This window comes from Kogia breviceps, chromosome 1, assembly GCF_026419965.1.
Source record: "Kogia breviceps isolate mKogBre1 chromosome 1, mKogBre1 haplotype 1, whole genome shotgun sequence".
Taxonomy (NCBI): domain Eukaryota; kingdom Metazoa; phylum Chordata; class Mammalia; order Artiodactyla; family Physeteridae; genus Kogia; species Kogia breviceps.
The window spans coordinates 127,949,552-127,969,535 of record NC_081310.1 but is presented as its reverse complement, the minus strand read 5'-3'; the positions used below and the strand labels follow the sequence as shown (position 1 = coordinate 127,969,535).

At 36.3% G+C, this 19,984-nt stretch overlaps 1 protein-coding gene across 1 annotated transcript; it reads right to left on the bottom strand.

Moving 5' to 3' along the window:
* Nucleotides 1-1,353: 1,353 nt before the first annotated feature.
* On the bottom strand, nt 1,354-17,327 carry CTBS (chitobiase). The gene is given in 10 exon segments (XM_067025650.1): nt 1,354-1,554; nt 4,796-4,942; nt 5,321-5,420; nt 7,059-7,228; nt 13,279-13,305; nt 13,308-13,378; nt 13,381-13,485; nt 13,986-14,124; nt 17,155-17,216; nt 17,219-17,327. Coding segments are annotated over 10 exon segments (1,131 nt in total).
* Between the last annotated feature and the right edge of the window lie 2,657 nt (nt 17,328-19,984).

The following is a 19,984-nucleotide window of genomic DNA, read 5'->3' as shown; positions in this document are numbered from 1 at the left end:
AATATAATACCTAGAATGACTTGTAATATGAAAAATCATATATTTTAATAAATATGAATCTAACTTGCATCTACAGCTATGTAGAGATTAGTACAAAGAATTTAAATTTTTTAAATTTATTTTAAAAATACAGAGACAATAGTAATTCAGCAAGTACTATGAAAAATGGTTGGTTTTACTTTGCCATAAATAATTGTGCAAGTAGGAAATGAAATATTCTCGTAACAGATGACTGAATTTTCATTTATTACAATTTGGAGAGGGGAAAATGTACAGGGAAGGCAGGATTTATGTAAATCCAGAGTTTAAAGGTGCAGATTTCTAATCTAAGTATTTATAGGAACTAATATAAGTTCTACACAATATTCTTCTTAATTGCCTTGAGAAAGGAAACTGAGACCTCTGTACATTTCTTTGCACAAAATGTCTCTTTTAGAAAGAAGAAAACAGTTGAGAAACCAATGTCTTTAGATAATTAAAAGTAAAATGCAGATATAGAAAATGAAAAAATTTAACCGTGGAAACAAAACTAACCAAGAAATATAGATGTCCATAAATGAAGGAATATTAATAATTGGAAAGGTAAATGACAATGAATAGAATCGGGTTCAACACCAAATTTTTCATAAACATTTCAGATATAACCTCAAAAAAATAATTTAGTTGGAAAATATTAGGTGGCTCTAACCTACTAATTCAAAATATTACTACTAATTTATCTTCTTGTATTTTCTAAGTATTTTGATCCTTTATATTCATTATTCCCCCCCCCCGGAAGCATAAGTGAGTTTAATTCAAGTGACTCAGAGAACATGAGTGCTATATGGAATCAGGAAGGAGAAAAATGATTTGCATCAAATGAACCTAAAGACACAAAACTGCAGGTTTTAAATTTAGATTTATTTAATAAATATAGAGCAAACTGATTCCCAAAGACTAAATTTTTTTAAATGTATTATTTCTAAGCAAAAAATTTCTACTTCAAATTATACATATTTTAGAAATTAGCATTGATTGATAAGCATATATTTTAATATGGGGGATATTTTAGCATAATAAAATTGTGAAAGCAATTGTTCCCAACTATAATATTAAACATCATAAAGAGGAATATTTGATATGGTAGGTTGACTTGTTTCTTACCTTTATGTTGTACACTGAAGATATAAATAGGTATGTATTTTTCAAATTCAAACAATCAAAGCATTTCTTTATTCTTTATCTGTTTTTGAGTATACTAATAACTAAAATATATAGCAATCTGAAAAAACGTATATTTTTTAATCTCTTCAAGAAACTAGATCTGTTTAAACAGATCATTTTTCTAAACCTTAATAGTTTAACAAAAGATGTTCATCTCTGTCACAGCTTTGGTTTTAAGGCTTTCCACATTTCTTCAGTTTGCTGTTTGGTTATAGTATCTCCAAAGTAGTCAAGACAGTTTGCATGCCACATGCCAATGCCAAGTAAGCCACGGTTTTGTACATATACTGCCTTTAGAGAAATGCTCTGAGGGTCATCATACCACACTTGATGAAAATGGCCAGGCTGATCCTACACAAATAAATTAAAATGTAACTTTAAAGTATTCAGTGCAATTAAGAGGGAAAGGTGTTTCTTAAATCCAATGATTCAAGAAGGATACAATGAAATAATAAAAATTTTAGGGCATACATAATACTTTCCATGGTTCTATATGTAATACTTTCTATATATCATTGCTTGTGGCACTTTTACAACAATAGAGATTACACAAATGAGCCTCCCAGTATATCTGATTTAAAGTCCTTCTCATGCCCTAAGATTCTTTCCTTGCTCTGATCTGATGATTATCAACCAAGATGTACTGTACACATCTGAATCACTTGTGAGGGCTTTTAGAAACAGATTCTTGGTACCCACACCACATGAAACCTATTGAATCAAAATCTTCCAGGGCTAGTGCTATAACATATTTATTTGTTTCTTTATGTTATGTTTTAATGTTCCATTAGGTGATTCTGATATATAGCCAAGATTAAGGAGAATCACTGCTTTTGTCCTCTAAAACAAGCTTATATACTTTTTTGGATTTCCTTACAGTTCCTGGAAATGTGCCTAGTTAGGAGCTCAACAGGTGATTTTGTTTATGATGAATGGCAGTGGACAAAGAAAACATCTCCTTTTCTGGGTCTTACAGAATTGAGTCTAAGATCCTGTTGGGTCTGGACACCATGGGTGACTTAGGCACACACCTAAGAACCACAAACTAGAAACTAGTCTTATGCTCACCTTCCGCCCTGTAAAGTCCTTCTCCCCAGCATCACTTGCCTCTATCTAGTACTAAACACAGTCTCTTTTAGAAGGTATATCAGCCATGGATAAAGCATAAAAGAAAGAGGAAAGGAGCAGAATTAGACAAAAGGGTAAAGGAAGAGAAAAAGATAGGAAGTAAAAATAGAATGATCTGTGATTTAAAATAATTTACTGATTTTTATATACGTCTGGGGAACTCTTTAAAGACAATTCTCAATGAATACCAGTAATATTTCTATTTATGGTAGCACCACGAGAATTAGAATCATCTCCTAAGATGACTCCTTTAAAGGACAATAGTCACTTGGTAAATGAATAAGCTATGGCATATTTAAATATAGTAGATTCATTACATACAAGCATATCTCATACTATATCTTATATTCCATTCTTTAAAATCTTTAGAACTAGAAAAAGCTATACATGCTCTAGTTCCAATTGTGATTCAATATTAAAAGGCAACTTGCAAAACCTGTACCTAAATATAGAAAGATTTATTTTTGTAGAGTCAGGAGCAAAGACATGCACCTTTGAATTTTGCCATCATTCTAGCCAGTACTTTAAGCCTTTTTGATCTGTTAAGAAATTTCAAATGCCTCAAATAGTGAAGGGTAAAAGGATAAAAAACTGAGTATATGTAAGTTTGACAGATGTCTGGTTAAGGAATGTTTGCCTCCAAGAATATTTAGTGCAAGACGAAGCTGCTATTGCTGAGACAGCATAAGAAAGCAGAATGATTCTCTTCAGTTAAAACAAAAACTTGATTTGGGTTGCTGTGGAATTTTACAATGAATGAAGAACAAATTGGTTATAAATAGATGGTTGTCTGAAGTGCCATTAAATGAATGGTTTTCAAGGCTCATCAAAATGTTTCCGTAGTTCTAAAATCTTAAAGAATGTGTCTTCTTATGCATTAAGGAAAAAATAAGTCCGGAATTACAAAAAACAGTACATCATAGGGTAAACTCTTCTAAATTACGTATTTCCAAACTATGTATAATTGGTTAAACAAACCCTTTACCAGACTGATATCCATGGAACACTGTTCCCCTGCATGTTTCTAAGAGTTCTAGGAAACAGGGTTCTATGTTAAACAATTAAATGGCTTTATGTACTGTAGTACATCTTAAATCCTTGAATATAATGTTATACATTATAAATCTCCAAGAGAGACTTAACAGTTTGTAGTGTTTTCCAAATATATTTGGCCATGGCACATGCATGTGTATTTGTGTGTGTTTGTGTTTTTTTAGTATATTCTTTTTAAGTTTAATCTTTAAAATGAAAAAATATATATATAATTTTAAAGGTTACTTTCCATTTACAGTTATTACAAACTACTAGCTATATTCCCTGTGTTGAACATCCTTGAGCCTATCTTATACCCAACAGTTTGTACCTCCCACTCCTCCACCCCTATCTTGCCCATTGCCCCCACTCTTCCCACTGGTAATCACTAGTGTGTGTGGGTGTCTGTGTGTCTATGTGTTATTAACAGTTCCCAGAAGAGAGTTCTATAAATACTGTTTGGTAAAGATAGGATAACAGTATACCCTAGTTTAATGTTTATACTTTAGATTCTAAAGTTTAAAAAGCTCTACACTAAAGCTTTCTACATAATTGATATACAGGCATGTACATGTATATCAATTATAATTTATTAAATATGTATATTTGCAGTCATCCTTTTGTAAATGGGTACCAGACCATTAGAAAGAAATATAAATTATTGCTGGAATTAACGTTCATCATATCATTTTAGGGTTCCTTTTGTAGTAACATAATTCAAGGTAAATTAAAGATGGTTTGTACTTAGATTTTTGAGGTGTGAAAAAGTTTTTATTAGGCTAAAGGTAAAATATGGAAAAGATAACTTTTCTTTTTCCCTTTGGTATGGCAATTCCTATTTATCAAACACTACCTGACAGAATTGCTGGTTATTTACTGTTTCTTCAAGTTTGTTTGTAATATTTTTCTGCCTCTAATTTTTATTTTTGTTGAATATCACATAGTTTGAATTGTGGAATAAATTTGAAATGATACCATTTTCCATTGTGAAGTCCCTGATGACACATCTCCTGTTCTCAGCCTCATTCCTCCTTATATAACAGCCTCATCAGAATTTTGAGGCTACTTTGAAATAGAGGTTTTCAGAGCAAGTAACCTATTTTGGCCCAAAGCTCTTTCAAAAGCCACAGACATCGTTTATAATTGTCAACTCTTAAGGAAATCCTGTTTGTGATACACATGTTTTTATTATATCATCTAAAATGACAAGTGGCCCATGCGGAGCAGTTCCACTATTAGCATAACTTGAACTGCTCACAAGGGAAGTAAAGTTCCTGATTACACAGATTCAAAGACAAGTCTACTCATGTAAACAGCAGTCTGTATGGTTTACCCTATAAGAAAACTGATAGAAAATCTTACTTTCAAATACATAATTATGAAAATACGCAATTATGAAAACTAAAGATTGATAACTTGTGAAAAGTCTTACTTGATAGTGATAATAAGGAGACTGTTGATTTTTATCCCACAGTCTTCCAGAAGTAGAACTATTTACTTGCTTCATGATCATTTGATAGGCCACCTGACGGTATACAGCATCTTTACAAGGGTATTTTGCAGTGGTACAAACATGATTCTAGAAATGCAAAAATGTTCGTGTTATAGATTATCAATTATGCAAATCTTAAGCAATTAAGCAAATCCAAAAATATAATAACATTATTTATTACACATAAAATATATACTATAGATAAGCTGACTATATGGAATAAAAGTTAAATTTCATTATTAAATAGAAATATAATCAGAAACTTGGGATTTAATTATTTAAAATAAACTGTCTACTTTTTAGTCTCAAACTATATTAAATAAATTCTCAATAAAGTGTATGTATTCTATATAGAGAGAAATTTCTAAATTCTAAATAAAATGAAGTCTATATAGAGGAAACAAAAGACTCTAAAAAATATAATAGAAAGAGAAAAAAATTACATAAGAAATTATCTGTTCTTACCGCTGATAGATTTTGGCAGGTATAATCATAACCATACCAGGGAATACCCATTACAAGTTTCTTAGGGTTTATGCCTATCTTGATGTAGTCATCATATCCTAATCAAATAGGGACAGAAAAAGCATATTTTTTCTCTTCATATGTCTACTAATGTGTTCATACAAGGTATGTAACCACTTCTGTAAAATACTAATATGGTGTTTCTCGAATATATTATAAAAGTCATCTCTTAAGAACTATAAATTTGGTATCACTTTCTAAACAATTTCTTTTTGAATAGAAAACATTCAAAACAATTTAGATCAAATTGAAGCAAAAAATTCACAAAATTTAATTTTAGGAACAATGACACATTTTAGGAAAGCATGCTAATTGTGTCTATTAACTGCTAAGGCATGGATTTGATATTCTAAATTCTAAAGCTTTAAAAAAGTTCTATAACTCTTAAACTTTATGGCAGGTGTGGTCTCACAATTACTTACAGAACACACAAGTGTTCCACATTTTATCAATATCCTATAAGCATGGATTACAGCTTGGGATAAGAAATGACCCCATCTTTATTCTGTAGCAGATAATCTGTAGTTATAGGAAACAAAGAGAAAAATGAACAGATTACTGGTACTATCAATCCCTTTCTTGCCCATGCTGCAAATGATGTTTTTCCACCAAGATATGTTCCAAGATTAGCTAGAATGTTGAGTAAATTTGCTGTTTTTCAGAGGCTTTAAAGTTACTGTGTACTGTTAAATATCCAAGAGAGGGGTGGAGTATGCATCATTTCCCAAACATATTTGGTAATGAACCTTTTATTGATATACATAATTATCATCTTTTTCATAAACACAGTTGGCAAACATTGCGTTAAATAATTATTTTATATTATAACACAAATTATTTTTCAAATTTTAAATAGTATATGCTTATTATTAGACTATTCTATCCAGACAATTAGGACATGATAAAATGAGGCCAGGTTCTATGATTTTACCTCTATATGAAAAAGAAAATAATTTTTATGTATTACTCAACACTTAAATCTATGCTAACTATCCCAGAAAATCTCACTTAAGTCCAAAAGATAGCAAGCAATCTTTAATTCAATGGGTTGATCGGATACAAACCAATCCAAACTTTGGAAAGGATAATGCAAAGGCCACATCATACGAATGACAGATCAGAAGTACTCTTAATTCTAATAGGAATATAATTTTTAATGTAGCATGGGTACTAATAGTAAATGCCAAGTAAGATAAAGCCAATCCTATCAATCATGTATAATAGGTACTCACATTATAGCTACCTTTGCTATTAAATTATTTAACATTGGTTATTTCAACAAAAATATTCTATCAAATTCTAAGTAAGCAAATACCTTCTTTGTAACTTTCTGACAAGAGTGTTGACTTGAAGTTAGAACACCTGCTTGAGTTCCAACCATATAATACTTAATAGCTGTGCAATCATGAGAACTTAACACCCTTCATCTTATCTATAATAGAGGGTTAATATAATATACCTACCTCCCAAGATTTTTTAGAGGTAATTGAAAACTTCAGAACTTTAAAACTTTTTGTAAACTTTAAAGCTCTCAAATTAAGAGGTTTTTATATGTTTCAAGAAAGCGTTACAAATGGAAAAGGTATACAAATGACTTAGAAATACTAAAATATATCTTAATGTTTGAGGTTATAGAATTAATATTGCTGATAAATGATTGTTTTTTGAATTCTTAGCAGTTAATGTCTTAGTATAAGGAGAATTGGCTCCTGCAATACATTGTGACCAGACCAGATTTCGTTCACCATAAGACATCACAAAGAGAAAGTCACAAGCATCTGCAATTCCAGTATAATTCTAGCACCTCCTACCTATGTAGTTTGGAGACCAAGATACATCAAAGGTTACCTGTGAGAAAACCATTTTATGTAACATGATCAAATATGCATATTATGGCAGATGTTTTGTTGACTATATATTCTCTCGCCTCATATTACTCCCCCCCCTCAAAAAGAACCACTGACGTAAGGTTTGACATGTATGGAACTAGAACAATTCTAAGAAATATATTTTTTGCCTACATGGACTGACCCAGACATATATTTTGGACAATGTTTTGGACATATGGACATATATTTAGATAATGGACATATATTTGGACCCAGGCATATTTGGACATATACAATGACCAGGAGCAGGCACTGTGTAGAAGAGAAGTTTTAAAGTCACACGCCTTCAGAGGACAGACTAGCAGCTCGACTGATTGAAGGAAACTGGTGTAATCACAGTAGGGTGTGGTAGGGCCCAGACGCAACTAGAGAGTAAAAGCACACTAAAATAATTCAAATACAAAAGTTCTTAACAATATCGTGCAAGCTAAATAGGTCATCTCTTGGCACAAGCTTACTGGACTGTGTTGGCAGTTTGAGCCCTTGATTTACAATTACTTTACATGGTAAGTTTAGTCCAACATTATAGTTAAAGAGTAGTGGTGTTTTATGGCTACAAGTATAAATTAATCAACTCAAAATTTTGAACAAATCACTTAAATGGTATTATTTTATGGAAATATTCAAATAAAACTTTAGTGTTAAATTATCTTTCATTTTGAATAGTGAGCCAGTCCTCAATAAGGATGAATCTCTTTAAAAGATTTATTGCCTTAAGATGTTGGTCAAAGGGTCAAACTTTCAGTTATAAAATAAATAAGTTCCAAGACCTAATGTAAAAAAAAAAGATTTATTGCCTTAACTGAATATTAATTAGCTTTATTTTATTAATATATATTTGCAAATACTCTAAAGCTTCATTAAAAGTTTTCTTATTGGGCTTCCCTGGTGGCGCAGTGGTTGAGAATCCGCCTGCCGATGCAGGGGCATGGGTTCGTGCCCTGGTCCGGGAAGATCCCACATGCCGCGGACCAGCTGGGCCCGTGAGCCATGGCCGCTGAGCCTGCGTGTCCGGAGCCTGTGCTCCGCAATGGGAGAGGCCACAACAGTGAGAGGCCCGCGTACCGCAAAAAAAAGAAAAAAAAAAGTTTTCTTAATTAGGCTCTCAATAAATGTATTGATTAATATTACAAAAAATTGAGGTATAGTTAAATTTTTACACTTTGGCTAATTTATAATACTATAACTCTTTTTAGGACTTTCTCAAAATTCTCTCTATAATTTTTTTACTATTAACACTAAAGGAAGCTCTGCTTTGTAAGTATAGGCTTTCCCCAAAGCTCTCCAGCAAAACAGGTTATAAAGTGAAATTTTTACATATTGGACTTCGTTTTATTGCTGTCCTCTCTTACAAATAGAAGTATAATAAGGTAATAGAGAAAGTGATTACCTCTAAGCAGGTAAATTTCAAATCCATTTTGTAAGTCCTTACCTCTCTCCTGAGCAGTGAGAATATTTTCACCTGGGTTTCCTGTCATGGTTAATCTCATATTTTTGAGAAAGCAGCATTAGTATATTAGAAAAGAAATCAAAAGACTTTGGTTCTTATCTTGGCTCCCTTATAACTAGGTTATTTCATTTTAAATATCTGATCTGTTTTCCCACATGTAACAATGAAGGTGTAGAAAGAATTCTTCAAGAGCACTTCTAGCTCTTTAATTCTGTGATCACAAATTCTATAATCCTAAATTATCATCTTTTCCCAAAAACTCATTTCTTCTTCCTGGGGCTCTATATTAGTTATTTTTTTCTGGTCACCAGTTTAAGAACCTTTGGGCCATTTTCTGACTCTTCTTCCCTCACACCCCATAACTATTCTCACATTTTCCTTTGGGTGGCCTCTCATAGTTGTTCTGCCCATTCCTTTCCATTAATTAATTAATTCAATGAATATTGAACACTTGCTGAGTGTTAGGTTTATGCCATCATCCCAATTCAAACCATAAATTCCAAGTTATTGGATTACTGGGTTAGTCCTTACAGGTCTCTTTCTCCTCTAGACTTTTTTACGTACTACCATAAATAATCTTCCCCAAATACTTTCTATACACATTACCCATTACATACAGAATAAAATGCATACTCTTCAGTGTCACATCCTGGATCTTCCACAATCTGGTTCATCTTGGCAACTGTACTTCCCACTAACTTAACTAACATGAACTTGACATAGTAGCCCAAATTGCTCTACTGGCCCCTCAAACATGGAAATAGACATTCCTACTGCAAAGTCTTTGCTCAGTCTCTTCCCCCTTGCTCTTTCACTATAGCTTAATCAGGACTAGCAAATAAGTTCCCATACATTAATTCTACCCTATTAACAACAGCAATCTAGAGAATGAAGGAAAAGTTTCTGAGACCAAAATGTGTGAGGAGAGGAGTATGGTGGCCTGCATACCAGGTATTTGCTATTCTTGATCTAAATTGTACTCATCGGAAAAGCTGAATTCCATACTGACAAACCTTCCCTACTTGTATAAAGCCACAGAGATGTTGATCGTTACATTATTTTTTATTTTTCCAGTGATTCTCAAATTCATGTTGACCAACTGCACCAGAATCACCTATCACTTGGTAAAAATACAGTTCCTAGAATCAATGCCAGAATCAACTTCTGGGCATATTTTTAACAAGCACCCCCAGGTGATTCTGAGATGGATTTAGAGTCATTAGTTTATACTATGTATATCCTACTTAACTAGATTTAAAATTTTGAAAGGCAGGTATCATTCATATATTCAATAAGTAATTTTTAAACATTGTGTTAGACATCAAAGAACTGGTCCCTGCCTTCAGAAAACTCACTGTCTAGCCTAGCAGTTTTTTCTCACCTTACTGAGGTATAATAGACAAGTAAAATTGGAATATATTTTAAGTGTACAACATGATGATATGCATATATATGCAGAAGTATTCCCATCAAGTTAATTAACATAGCCATCACCTTATTTATTTATTTTTTGTTTATTATTTAATTTATTGTGGTGATTAACACTAAAATTCTACTCTCAGCAAATTTCAAATTATACAATACAGTACAATCAACTATAGTCATCATGTTATGCACTAAATCCTCAGACCTTATTCATCTTACAACAAAGTTTATACCTTTTACCAGCCTAACTGTATCTAACTACAGTTTCCTTATATCAGTAAGGATGTTTCCCTATTGATTATCAGTCTGAATAACCTGTCCATTGCTGAAAGTGGAGTACTAAAGTCCTCTACTATTATTATATTGCTGTCCGTTTCTCCCTTCAGATATCTTAGTGTTTATTTAATATATTTGGGTGCTCTGATGTGAAGCACCCACAATATATATTTTCAATTGTTATATCTTCTTGATAAACTGACCCGTTTATAATTATATAATGAACTTTGTCTCTTGTTACCATTTTTGGCTTAAAGTCTATTTTGTCTGATATAAATATAGCCACCCCTGCTCACTTTTGGTTTCCATTTGCCTGGAACTAATTTTTCAATCCTTTCATTTTTAGTCTATGTGTGTCCTCAAAGCTGAAGTGAGTCTCTTATAGGCAGCGTATAGTTGGATATTGTTGTTTTTTTTAATCCATTCAGCCACTCTGTGTCTTTTGATTCAAGAATGTAGTCCATTTCCATTTAAAGTAATTACTGATAGGTTTCTACATAATATTGCCATTTTGTTAATTGTTTTCTGGCTATTTTCTAATTCCTTTTTTCCTTTCTTCTTTTCTTGCTCTCTTCCTTTGTGATTTGTGATTTCCTGTAGTGGCATGCTTGATTCCTTTCTGATTTTCTTTTGTAAATCTAATATAGGTTTTTGCTTTGTGGTTATCATGTGGCTTACATTAAAAAAATATTTGTAACTCTTTACGGTGATGGATGTTAACTAGACTTATTGTGGTGATCATTTTGCAATATATACAAATATCAAATCATTATGCTGTACACCTTAAAAAATAATTTTTTAAAACATCTTATAGTTACAACAGTCTATTTTAAACTGTTAACAACTTAGAACACATACAAAAGCTCTACATTTTTATACTCCACCACCCGACATTTTATGTTTTGGATGTCAAAATTTACATCATTTTTTATGTGTGTCCACTAACAAATTATTGTATAGTTTTTTTTTAAGAAGGAAACATCCTAATGTGTTCCTTTATAATTTCTGTAATATACCTTTTTATTGACATAGTTAATTTACAGTGTTGTGTTAGTTTCAGGTGTGCAGTGAAGTGATTCAGTTGTACATATATATATACCTATTCTTTTTCAGATTCTTTTCCATTATAGGTTATTACAAGATATTGAATATAGTTCCCTGTGCTGTACAGTAGGTCCTTTTTGTTTATCTGTTTTGTATATAGTAGTGTGTATATGTTAATCCCAAACTACTAATTTATCTCACCCCCACCACTATCCCCTTTGGTAATCATAAGTTTGTTTTCTTTGTCTGTGAGTCTATTTCTGTTTTGTAAATAAGTTTATTTGTATCATTTTTTAGATTCCACATATAAGTGATAACATATGATATGTGTCTCTGTCTGACTTACTTCATTTAATATGATAATCTCTAGGTCCATCCATGTTGCTGCAAATGGCACTATTTCATTCTTTTTTATGGCTGAGTAATATTCCATTGTGTATATACACCACATCTTCTTTATCCAGTCACCTGTCAGCAGACATTTAGGTTGCTTCCATGTGTTGGCTATTGTAAATAGTGCTGCTATGAACACTGAGGTGAATATATCTTTTCAAATTATAGTTTTGTCTGGGTATATGCCCAGGAGTGGGATTGTAGGATCATATGGCAACTCTATTTTTAGTTTTTTAAGGAATCTCCATACTATTCTCCATAGTGGCTACACCAATTTACATTCCAATCAACAGTGGAGGAGGGTTCTTTTTTCTCCACTCCCTCTCCAGCATTTATTATTTGTAGACTTTTTTTTTTTTTAAGAAGATGTTGGGGGTAGGAGTTTATTAATTTATTTATTTATTTTTGCTGTGTTGGGTCTTTGTTTCTGTGCGAGGGCTTTCTCTAGTTGTGGCAGGTGGGAGCCACTCTTCATCGCGGTACATGGGCCTCTCACTATCGCGGCCTCTCTTGTTGCAGAGCACAGGTTCCAGATGCGCAGGCTCAGTAGTTGTGGCTCACGGGCCTAGTTGCTACGCAGCATGTGGGATCCTCCCAGACCAGGGCTCGAACCCGTGTCCCCTGCATTAGCAGGCAGATTCTCAACAACTGCGCCACCAGGGAAGCCCTGTAGACTTTTTAATGATGGCCATTCTGACTGGTGTGAGGTGACAGCTCATTGTAGTTTTGGTTTGCATTTCTCTGAATAAGAATCTCTGGGAGTGGGATCCAGTGTAGGTGTGTGTGTTTAATTTTTTTAAGATTCCTGGTTATCTTGGTGTATGACCAGTTTTGACAATCACTGATCTGGGGCCACACTGTCCTTCTGTTACTCACACATTGCCTGGCAAGATGCCTTATGTTGCGATCTTCTCTCTGATCATGCTCATTATGGTAGTGGGGAAGAATACTGCCTTTTCTCATAGCACTGACAAATTCTATGGAATTAGGCTTTGAGACTTACTGGGCCTTGGGTGCTTTGCAAAGTAATTCAGAGTCTATGGAGCAAGTGAGACATTTCCCCAGAACTACCTCTACTCTTAGGCAAGAGCTGTTTCTGTCCTGCACTGATGAAAGCAGAGCCTGGACAGCTAAATCCTTCCTGATTCCCATTGCCTATCTAATATTTCTAACTCTGCTGCAAGGCAAGTAGGTGGGGCAATTCCAGTATTGTATCCTGATGTGAATAAAGAACAGATTTGGCACCTTAAAATTTTATAAAACTTCTCTAGTTAAGAACCTCAAAAGTTCCAGAAAATTTTTTAGGATGTACTGAAACTCTTCCTACTCAATAAAACTGAGATTCTATTTGTCATACCTTCATGAATACATTTTGATAGGAAAAATAAGGGGTTTCCAAAAAATAACAAATGAATTTTTACCTGTGATCCCTCAATTTCACGATGGGATGGAAAGAGTCTGCAGTTTCTTTGACTAAAGCAGTTAACGCATAATATTCAGGTGATGAACGAGCAACTTCTTGTCTAGATTAATTCCATCCATATATTGTGTTTTGGCCAGCTTAACTTGTTGAGCTATCCAGGATGCTCTGAAAGTAGCATTAATGATATCCCTTATGGATACATCTCCTATGGAAGAAATATACATCTTTTGTACATACATGCTTTTCACAGTTTAATAAAATTTACTTCACAAACTCATTCCAAAGAGATCCAGATGTCTTTAAAACATCTCATAATTTTGGAGTACTAAGCCCCAAATTTAAGTTTTCCAAATGAAGAAATAATATATCAAGATCACAGAAAATCATTAGTCATTAATCTTCTAAATAACCATTATGAATAATTAGTAATATTCTCAAATTAAAAGAAGAAATCATGGACTATGGCTAGCTAAGGGTCATCGTGCTAATTAGGATTCATATTTTGCTCAAAACCATACAGTAGTTTACTTAATTCTTTAAAAATATCTCTACCTGAGAAATGAATTAAACAGTATCTAAGATTAATTGTAGGATGCTAAAAAATATAAACATGAAAAGAGAATTTTTTGGAAATTCAAGATAGCAAATGATGCAAGTATAACTTACCAATTGGCTTAGATACATCTGGTAAAAACTGTAACTTACTTTTTAGCACTACTCTGGCTCCTTTTGAATGAGCATAGCACGTAAGTTCTGAGTCATAATTTGAAAAAAGTACCACAGTTGTAATCTGTGACCAGTCATAATATTTCCAAGTTTTATTTCCAACATCAAACACAAAGACCTGCCAAAACAACAGGGATAAGCACCCTCACTTAAACCAAGAAGAATATCATGCTGACCACCCAAAGTAACAATTAAACATTGATCATATGCCAGGCACTGAGAGTACAACAGTGAATAAGACATAGGGGTCCCAATTAATTGGTGGCATAGGAAATTAGTGAGGCCTGGAAAGTAGGAACGGGTAGGCTAGGAAGAAATAGTGGCAAGTGTCGAGGCCTGGAGGCAGAGCATGGAGGTTTGTACGGCTGACGCCTAAAATTGGGAGGTAGACAACAGTGAAGAACCTAAGGGTGGTAGGCAGGGTTAAATCATGAAAGCACTTGAAACCCTCTTGAGAAATTATCCCAAGGGAAAGGGTTTTAAAAAGAGAATATACATATTTTAGGCATGCATTTTATTTTTGTTTTTTTTTTTTTTGGTTTGTTTTCTGTATGTGGGCCTCTCACTGTTGTGCCCTCTCCCGTTGTGGAGCACAGGCTCCGGACGCACAGGCTCAGCGGCCATGGCTCACGGGCCCAGCTGCTCCGCGGCATGTGGGATCTTCCCGGACTGGGGCACGAACCCATATCCCCTGCATCGGCAGGCGGACCCTCAACCACTGCGCCACCAGGGAAGCCCTAGGTATGCATTTTAGAAAAGTCCCTTCAGCTGAAGTGGGAAGTGTTTTAAAGAGGCAAAACTGGAGGCAGAATATCTAATAGGAAAGCTTTGGAAGAATGCAGGCAAGAGATGATGGTGAACTAAAGTTGTGGAGCTAAAGTTATGGAGCAGCGGAGACTATGAGATAAATGAATAAATCTGGAAGATCCTAAGAAGGCAAAATTAACAGGACTCTGACCCACTGAATGAGTAAGGTTACAGAAAGGGAGGAGGCTGAAAATACTCAAGTTTCTGGCCACTGCAGATGGACTCAAAGATACTGCATTTGCTATGAATGATTTCTGGTGAACCTTACTTCTTAGACTAGTACTCAAGTTAAATACTAAGGTGGTTGATGTTATGTTTCTCCTGTATTTTTTTCGCCACAGTTAATATTAGAAGCACTGATCATTTTTACTTTATCCCAAATAAGGTGTTAATTCATTGATTAAGCAAATATTTATTGAATCCCAATAAGGTATAGGCAGAGTATATTGTTAGGCATTAGTGACACAGACCGGGTCCATTGGTTATTTAATGCAATAGTGTTAAGGGCTACATGGAAATGCAGCGCACCATGACAGCATATAAAGGGGACCTGCGACCCTGGTAGGGCAGGAAAACTTACCTGCGGGCTACACTCTTTAGGGGAGGACTGAAATCTGGGCAATGACCTAGACAGGACAGAGGAGGGGTACCAATACACAAAAAAGAGCATTCTCAGAAGAGGGAACAAAAAAGGGCAAAGGTCTCAATACCTCAGGAGAATTCTGAATTTCTGGAGCCAAAAGAAGGTCAGTGAGGCTGAAGCACAGAAATCCTGAAAGTACATGGAAACAGATGAAACTACTGAGGTAGGTGGTGGCAAGATCACGTAGGGCTTTGTAGACCACTGAGGAGTTTCTATTTTCTCCTGAGATGAATGGGAAGCATTAAAGTATTTTAAGCAGAGGATCATAAGATTTACATTAAAACATGAGAGAGACAGATAGACATACAGGGAGAGGGGGGAGAGAGAAAGAGAGAGCGATATCTATGATCACTGGGCCACTGTGAGGAGAATGGATGGGTGAGGGTGGGGAGAGCTAGCTATAAAAATTAAACCAGGCTTTTCCTAATTTTCTGTTTCTTTTTTGGTTTTTTGTTTATTTTTCAGAATTAACTGTGCATAACCCACTTTTCTACTAGGCAGTTACCCACTGAAATAATAAAAATTACAAAATGTGAAACTGAACAGCCCATTGTTTTTAGACTTCTTAGAATCATATTTATGTCACAAACCTTACCCCTATTTCAGTTCTGATAACTAAAATTGAATATATTAAAAATATACAGAGAGCTTGTGATATAATAGAAATACTAAAAAATAGCTTGATGAACCAATTGAATATATAAGGGAAAAAGTAATGCAGTCTAGTCTTTGTCTTTGAAAAATACAGGTCAGTAGAGAGAAAAGACCATTAACCACCAGCATACAAATGAACAAAATTTGGCTTCTTTGCATAATTGGTTTTCTAAATGCCCACGGATGCCGCCTAACCGACTAAGAGGTATTGGGTGCTACAGAAAGTCTTTCAGATGTTAGGCTTACACATTAGGCAGGTTCTCCGTAAACACTTCCACAGTTTTTACTTTTTCTAAGCAATTTATATTACTTTTTTAACTGACATTTAAATGTCCCTGCCTCAGATGTAATCTGCTAGATTAAGAACTGGCAATTGTCACTATGTTTACACAAGAATTGCTCTTTTGGACTGAACTTTTCCACCTGCCTGATGTGTCCAGTTCCTGGTGCAGTCATCAAACTCTAGGCAGACAAGTGGTCTTCACATTACCTCCAAAGGGGTGTTTGCTTAAAGCTGCCCAAGGCCTTATAAATTCTTAGGAGGGTAGACGGAATTTTTACTTAAAGACCTATTTTTATCCCCCTTCTTGTGTGGCAGGTATAGAAAAGCAAAGTAAGCAGAACGTTCAGTCTTCCACTGGACCGTGGGAGTGCTGAGATTCTTTCAAACTCATCCTCAATTCTCTTGGAAACCTATGGGTCTTGCTACTTAGGGAGTATCTCCTTACCAGCCTCCTTGCTTGTCTGGCCAGACTGCCTGGGGAGAGGCACAGCAGGGCAATGCAAGGAACTTGCACTTGGCGTCGGATCTGGGTTGGAATACTTACTGTGAGACCTGGGAGGAGTTACTCAACCTCTCTGAGCCCAAATTTCCTCATCTTTAAGGCTGAAGGAAATCCGTGGACAGAAAGGCCCCTCCGCGAGCGGTCAAAGCTGGCTTTGTGCCCCCAACACCTCTTTCTCGGGCTCGGTTATTCTACTGTAACTCCTCTTAGGGCATTGAGGACCAGACCCGGAGCGTCAGAGGAGAGAGAGGCCACTGACCTCGAAGTCGGGGCGATGGGTGATGGGACGGCACAGCGCTGGGGCCTGGCACTGGCAGTCACCCCGAGCCCGACGCGCAGCGCCAGGAGCAGCGGCAGCAGAAGAGGAGCGAGCCCCGGGGCCCCGTGCAGCGAGAAAACGGGGCCCCGGCTCCGGAGCTGCGGCCAGGCCATGCTAGCGGCTCACCAATCAGCAGCGCTGTCCCGGATTCCCGGGCAGTGCCTGCTTTACGGAGGGGAGGGGAGGGGCCGGGCCGAGCTCCCTGGCTGGGCAGGGGAGGAGCTGAGCGGTCGCCAAGTCCGGGGGATCTGGGGCTTCGGGAGAAAGGGACAGAGGCCGCAGTGCCCCTAGCACGTCGAGCCCAGGGAGCCGGGGCCTCGGTGCCCGTCAGACAGTTGGCTCAAGTGTATATCGCCTACCATCTATGTGCCTCTTTGGCTCTGTGTCATAGTTGTTTGTGTCCTCCTTGTGGAGTCTGAAACTGGAGGGAGTCCTCAAAATGGAGAAGTAGAACGCCTTGGAAGGGATGACTGTGCTACATGGTTGGAATGGCCCAAAGATTTTTTTTTTTTTTTTTTTTTTTCTTTACGCGGGCCTCTCACTGTTGTGGCCTCTCCCGTTGCGGAGCACAGGCTCCGGATGCGCAGGCTCAGCAGCCATGGCTCACGGGCCCAGCCGCTCCACGGCATGTGGGATCTTCCCGGACCGGGGCACAAGCCCATGTCCCCTGCCTCGGCAGGCGGACTCTCAACCACTGCGCCACCAGGGAAGCCCTCGCCCAAAGATTTTGAAGATACGGATATCTGTTGAATTAAGATAGCGGTTCGAATATGGCCTCTAATTTCGCCTCCTCCCATGCTTAAACTCCAGTGAAAACATCAACCCACAAGGGAAGGGAGATGACAGCAACATTTTGGAAGCTTGAAAGCACAAGTATGAGGGGTTAGTGCCCCAGGACCCACCAGTGCGGAAACTTGAGATACAACGCAGTTTGAACCACAGAATCTTCAAAAGGTTCCGGAACTACAAGAGGTGCCTCAGGAATTAGGGGTGAAGGGGAGATGGAGGTTAGGATGTCCGAAAATAAAGGGGAATAGGTGAAAGCTGCTTGAGAAGCAGTGAAATCTCTAGATCCTTTCTCCAGCCTTTTGTCTCTGGGCAGCTGCCCCTCTCCCACCCAAGCTGAAGTTTGGAAGTTTAATGCTCTGGGGAGGGTGAATTCTCTGGTACTTGCTCGGGGTACCATACCTAAAATAGGATATAACTGACTTTGTGCCTGACCAAAGATATTGGCAACATGCCCCCAGAGATCATCCTATAGCAAAATTTAAAATCAGAAACACCAGGCACCCACTCAGAGCTCCCTCTTTACTTTTTATCTCTTACTTTTAATCATGGACAACAAACAATTGAATAATATAAAAGGAACAACAGAAAAAGGAATATGGAGGAAACAAACACTGTAGGGAGGACATTTAAAAAAAAAAACAAAAAAAAAAAACCAACCTCTCAGTAATATCCCCAGAAAGGCAAGAGAAGATGAAGCCACAACAGGATGAAATTTTTTTAAAAGCAGGGTGGTACTAGAAAGAGTTCTTGGAAATTAGAAAGAAGATCACAGAAATGAGGGAAAAATCACAGAAGATTTGAGCAAAGTAACACAAAAATACTCTTCAAAAAGAAAGAAAATTGGAAGAGCAGTCCAGATGGGAAGAAATCATCAATTAAGTAATTCAAGAAAAATTCCAGGAATGAAGGACAGGAGTTTTCAGAAGGAAAGGGCAAAGAATAGATCCTAAGAGCTTCCAGAGAGAAAAAAAATCACAAAGTATCAGGAATCAGAGTGTCATCAGATTTCTCAACAGCAACATCTAAAGCTCAGAGACAATGAAACAATGCGTTTGAAATTCTGAAAGAATATGCTTTCCACATAAAATTCTGCAGAATTATCAATCAAGTGGGAAAGTCATGTAAAATTTCAAAATATTGACCTATCATACACTCCAAATGGAGTGTTGTAGGCCCTGCCCCCAGAGATTCTGGTTCACTGAGTCTGGATGGGGGCTGTGAATGTGAATTAGAAACAAGAGCCCCAGGTGACTGTGATGCAGGTGGTTGTGGTATGTAATCTGAGAGTCACTGCCATAATTAGTGATTTTATAATCTCTCTAAAGTACAGCTTTTCGATTTTACATCCCACCACTATTTCAGAAGCCTTCCCCATTTAGTAGGGCAGTATTTCTTATTATGGGAGCTCAGTTTTGTTTTGTTTTGTTTTTGAGGATCTGTGAATAGCTATGAAATCTCTCTCCAGAAAACAGCATATACATATTCATACAAATGTTGTGAACCAGTTTTTAGTTTATCTGTGGACTACTAGGTTGCTCTTAGGTATAAGGCTAAGAAGTGATATTTTACATTTACATTCCTGGAGAGGCATTCATATTTCTTTTACTGCCACAATTCACTCATGCCCCATTTTTCAAAACCTCAGTTCAGCTCCTTCTCATTCTCCTTACCTACTGCTATCTTGTCACTCCTGCTGCTAACTCTGCATATTAAAGTATCAAATTTTCCTGAACCAAATCAGGATGACACTTGATACCAATGACAGAAAACTCGAGCAAAAAAAAGTGGGAATCTACTATCGTAAGGAACTGAACTTTCATGGGTAGATCTTCAGGACCCAGAGACGTTAATCATATCACTAATTCTCAGTCTCGTTCTCCATTTCTTGCCTCTGCTTTTCTCTGAGTTGGCTCTGTTATCGGGTAGATTTTCTCCTTATGATGCAAAGATGGTTTCCAACATCACAGGCTTCCTGACATCT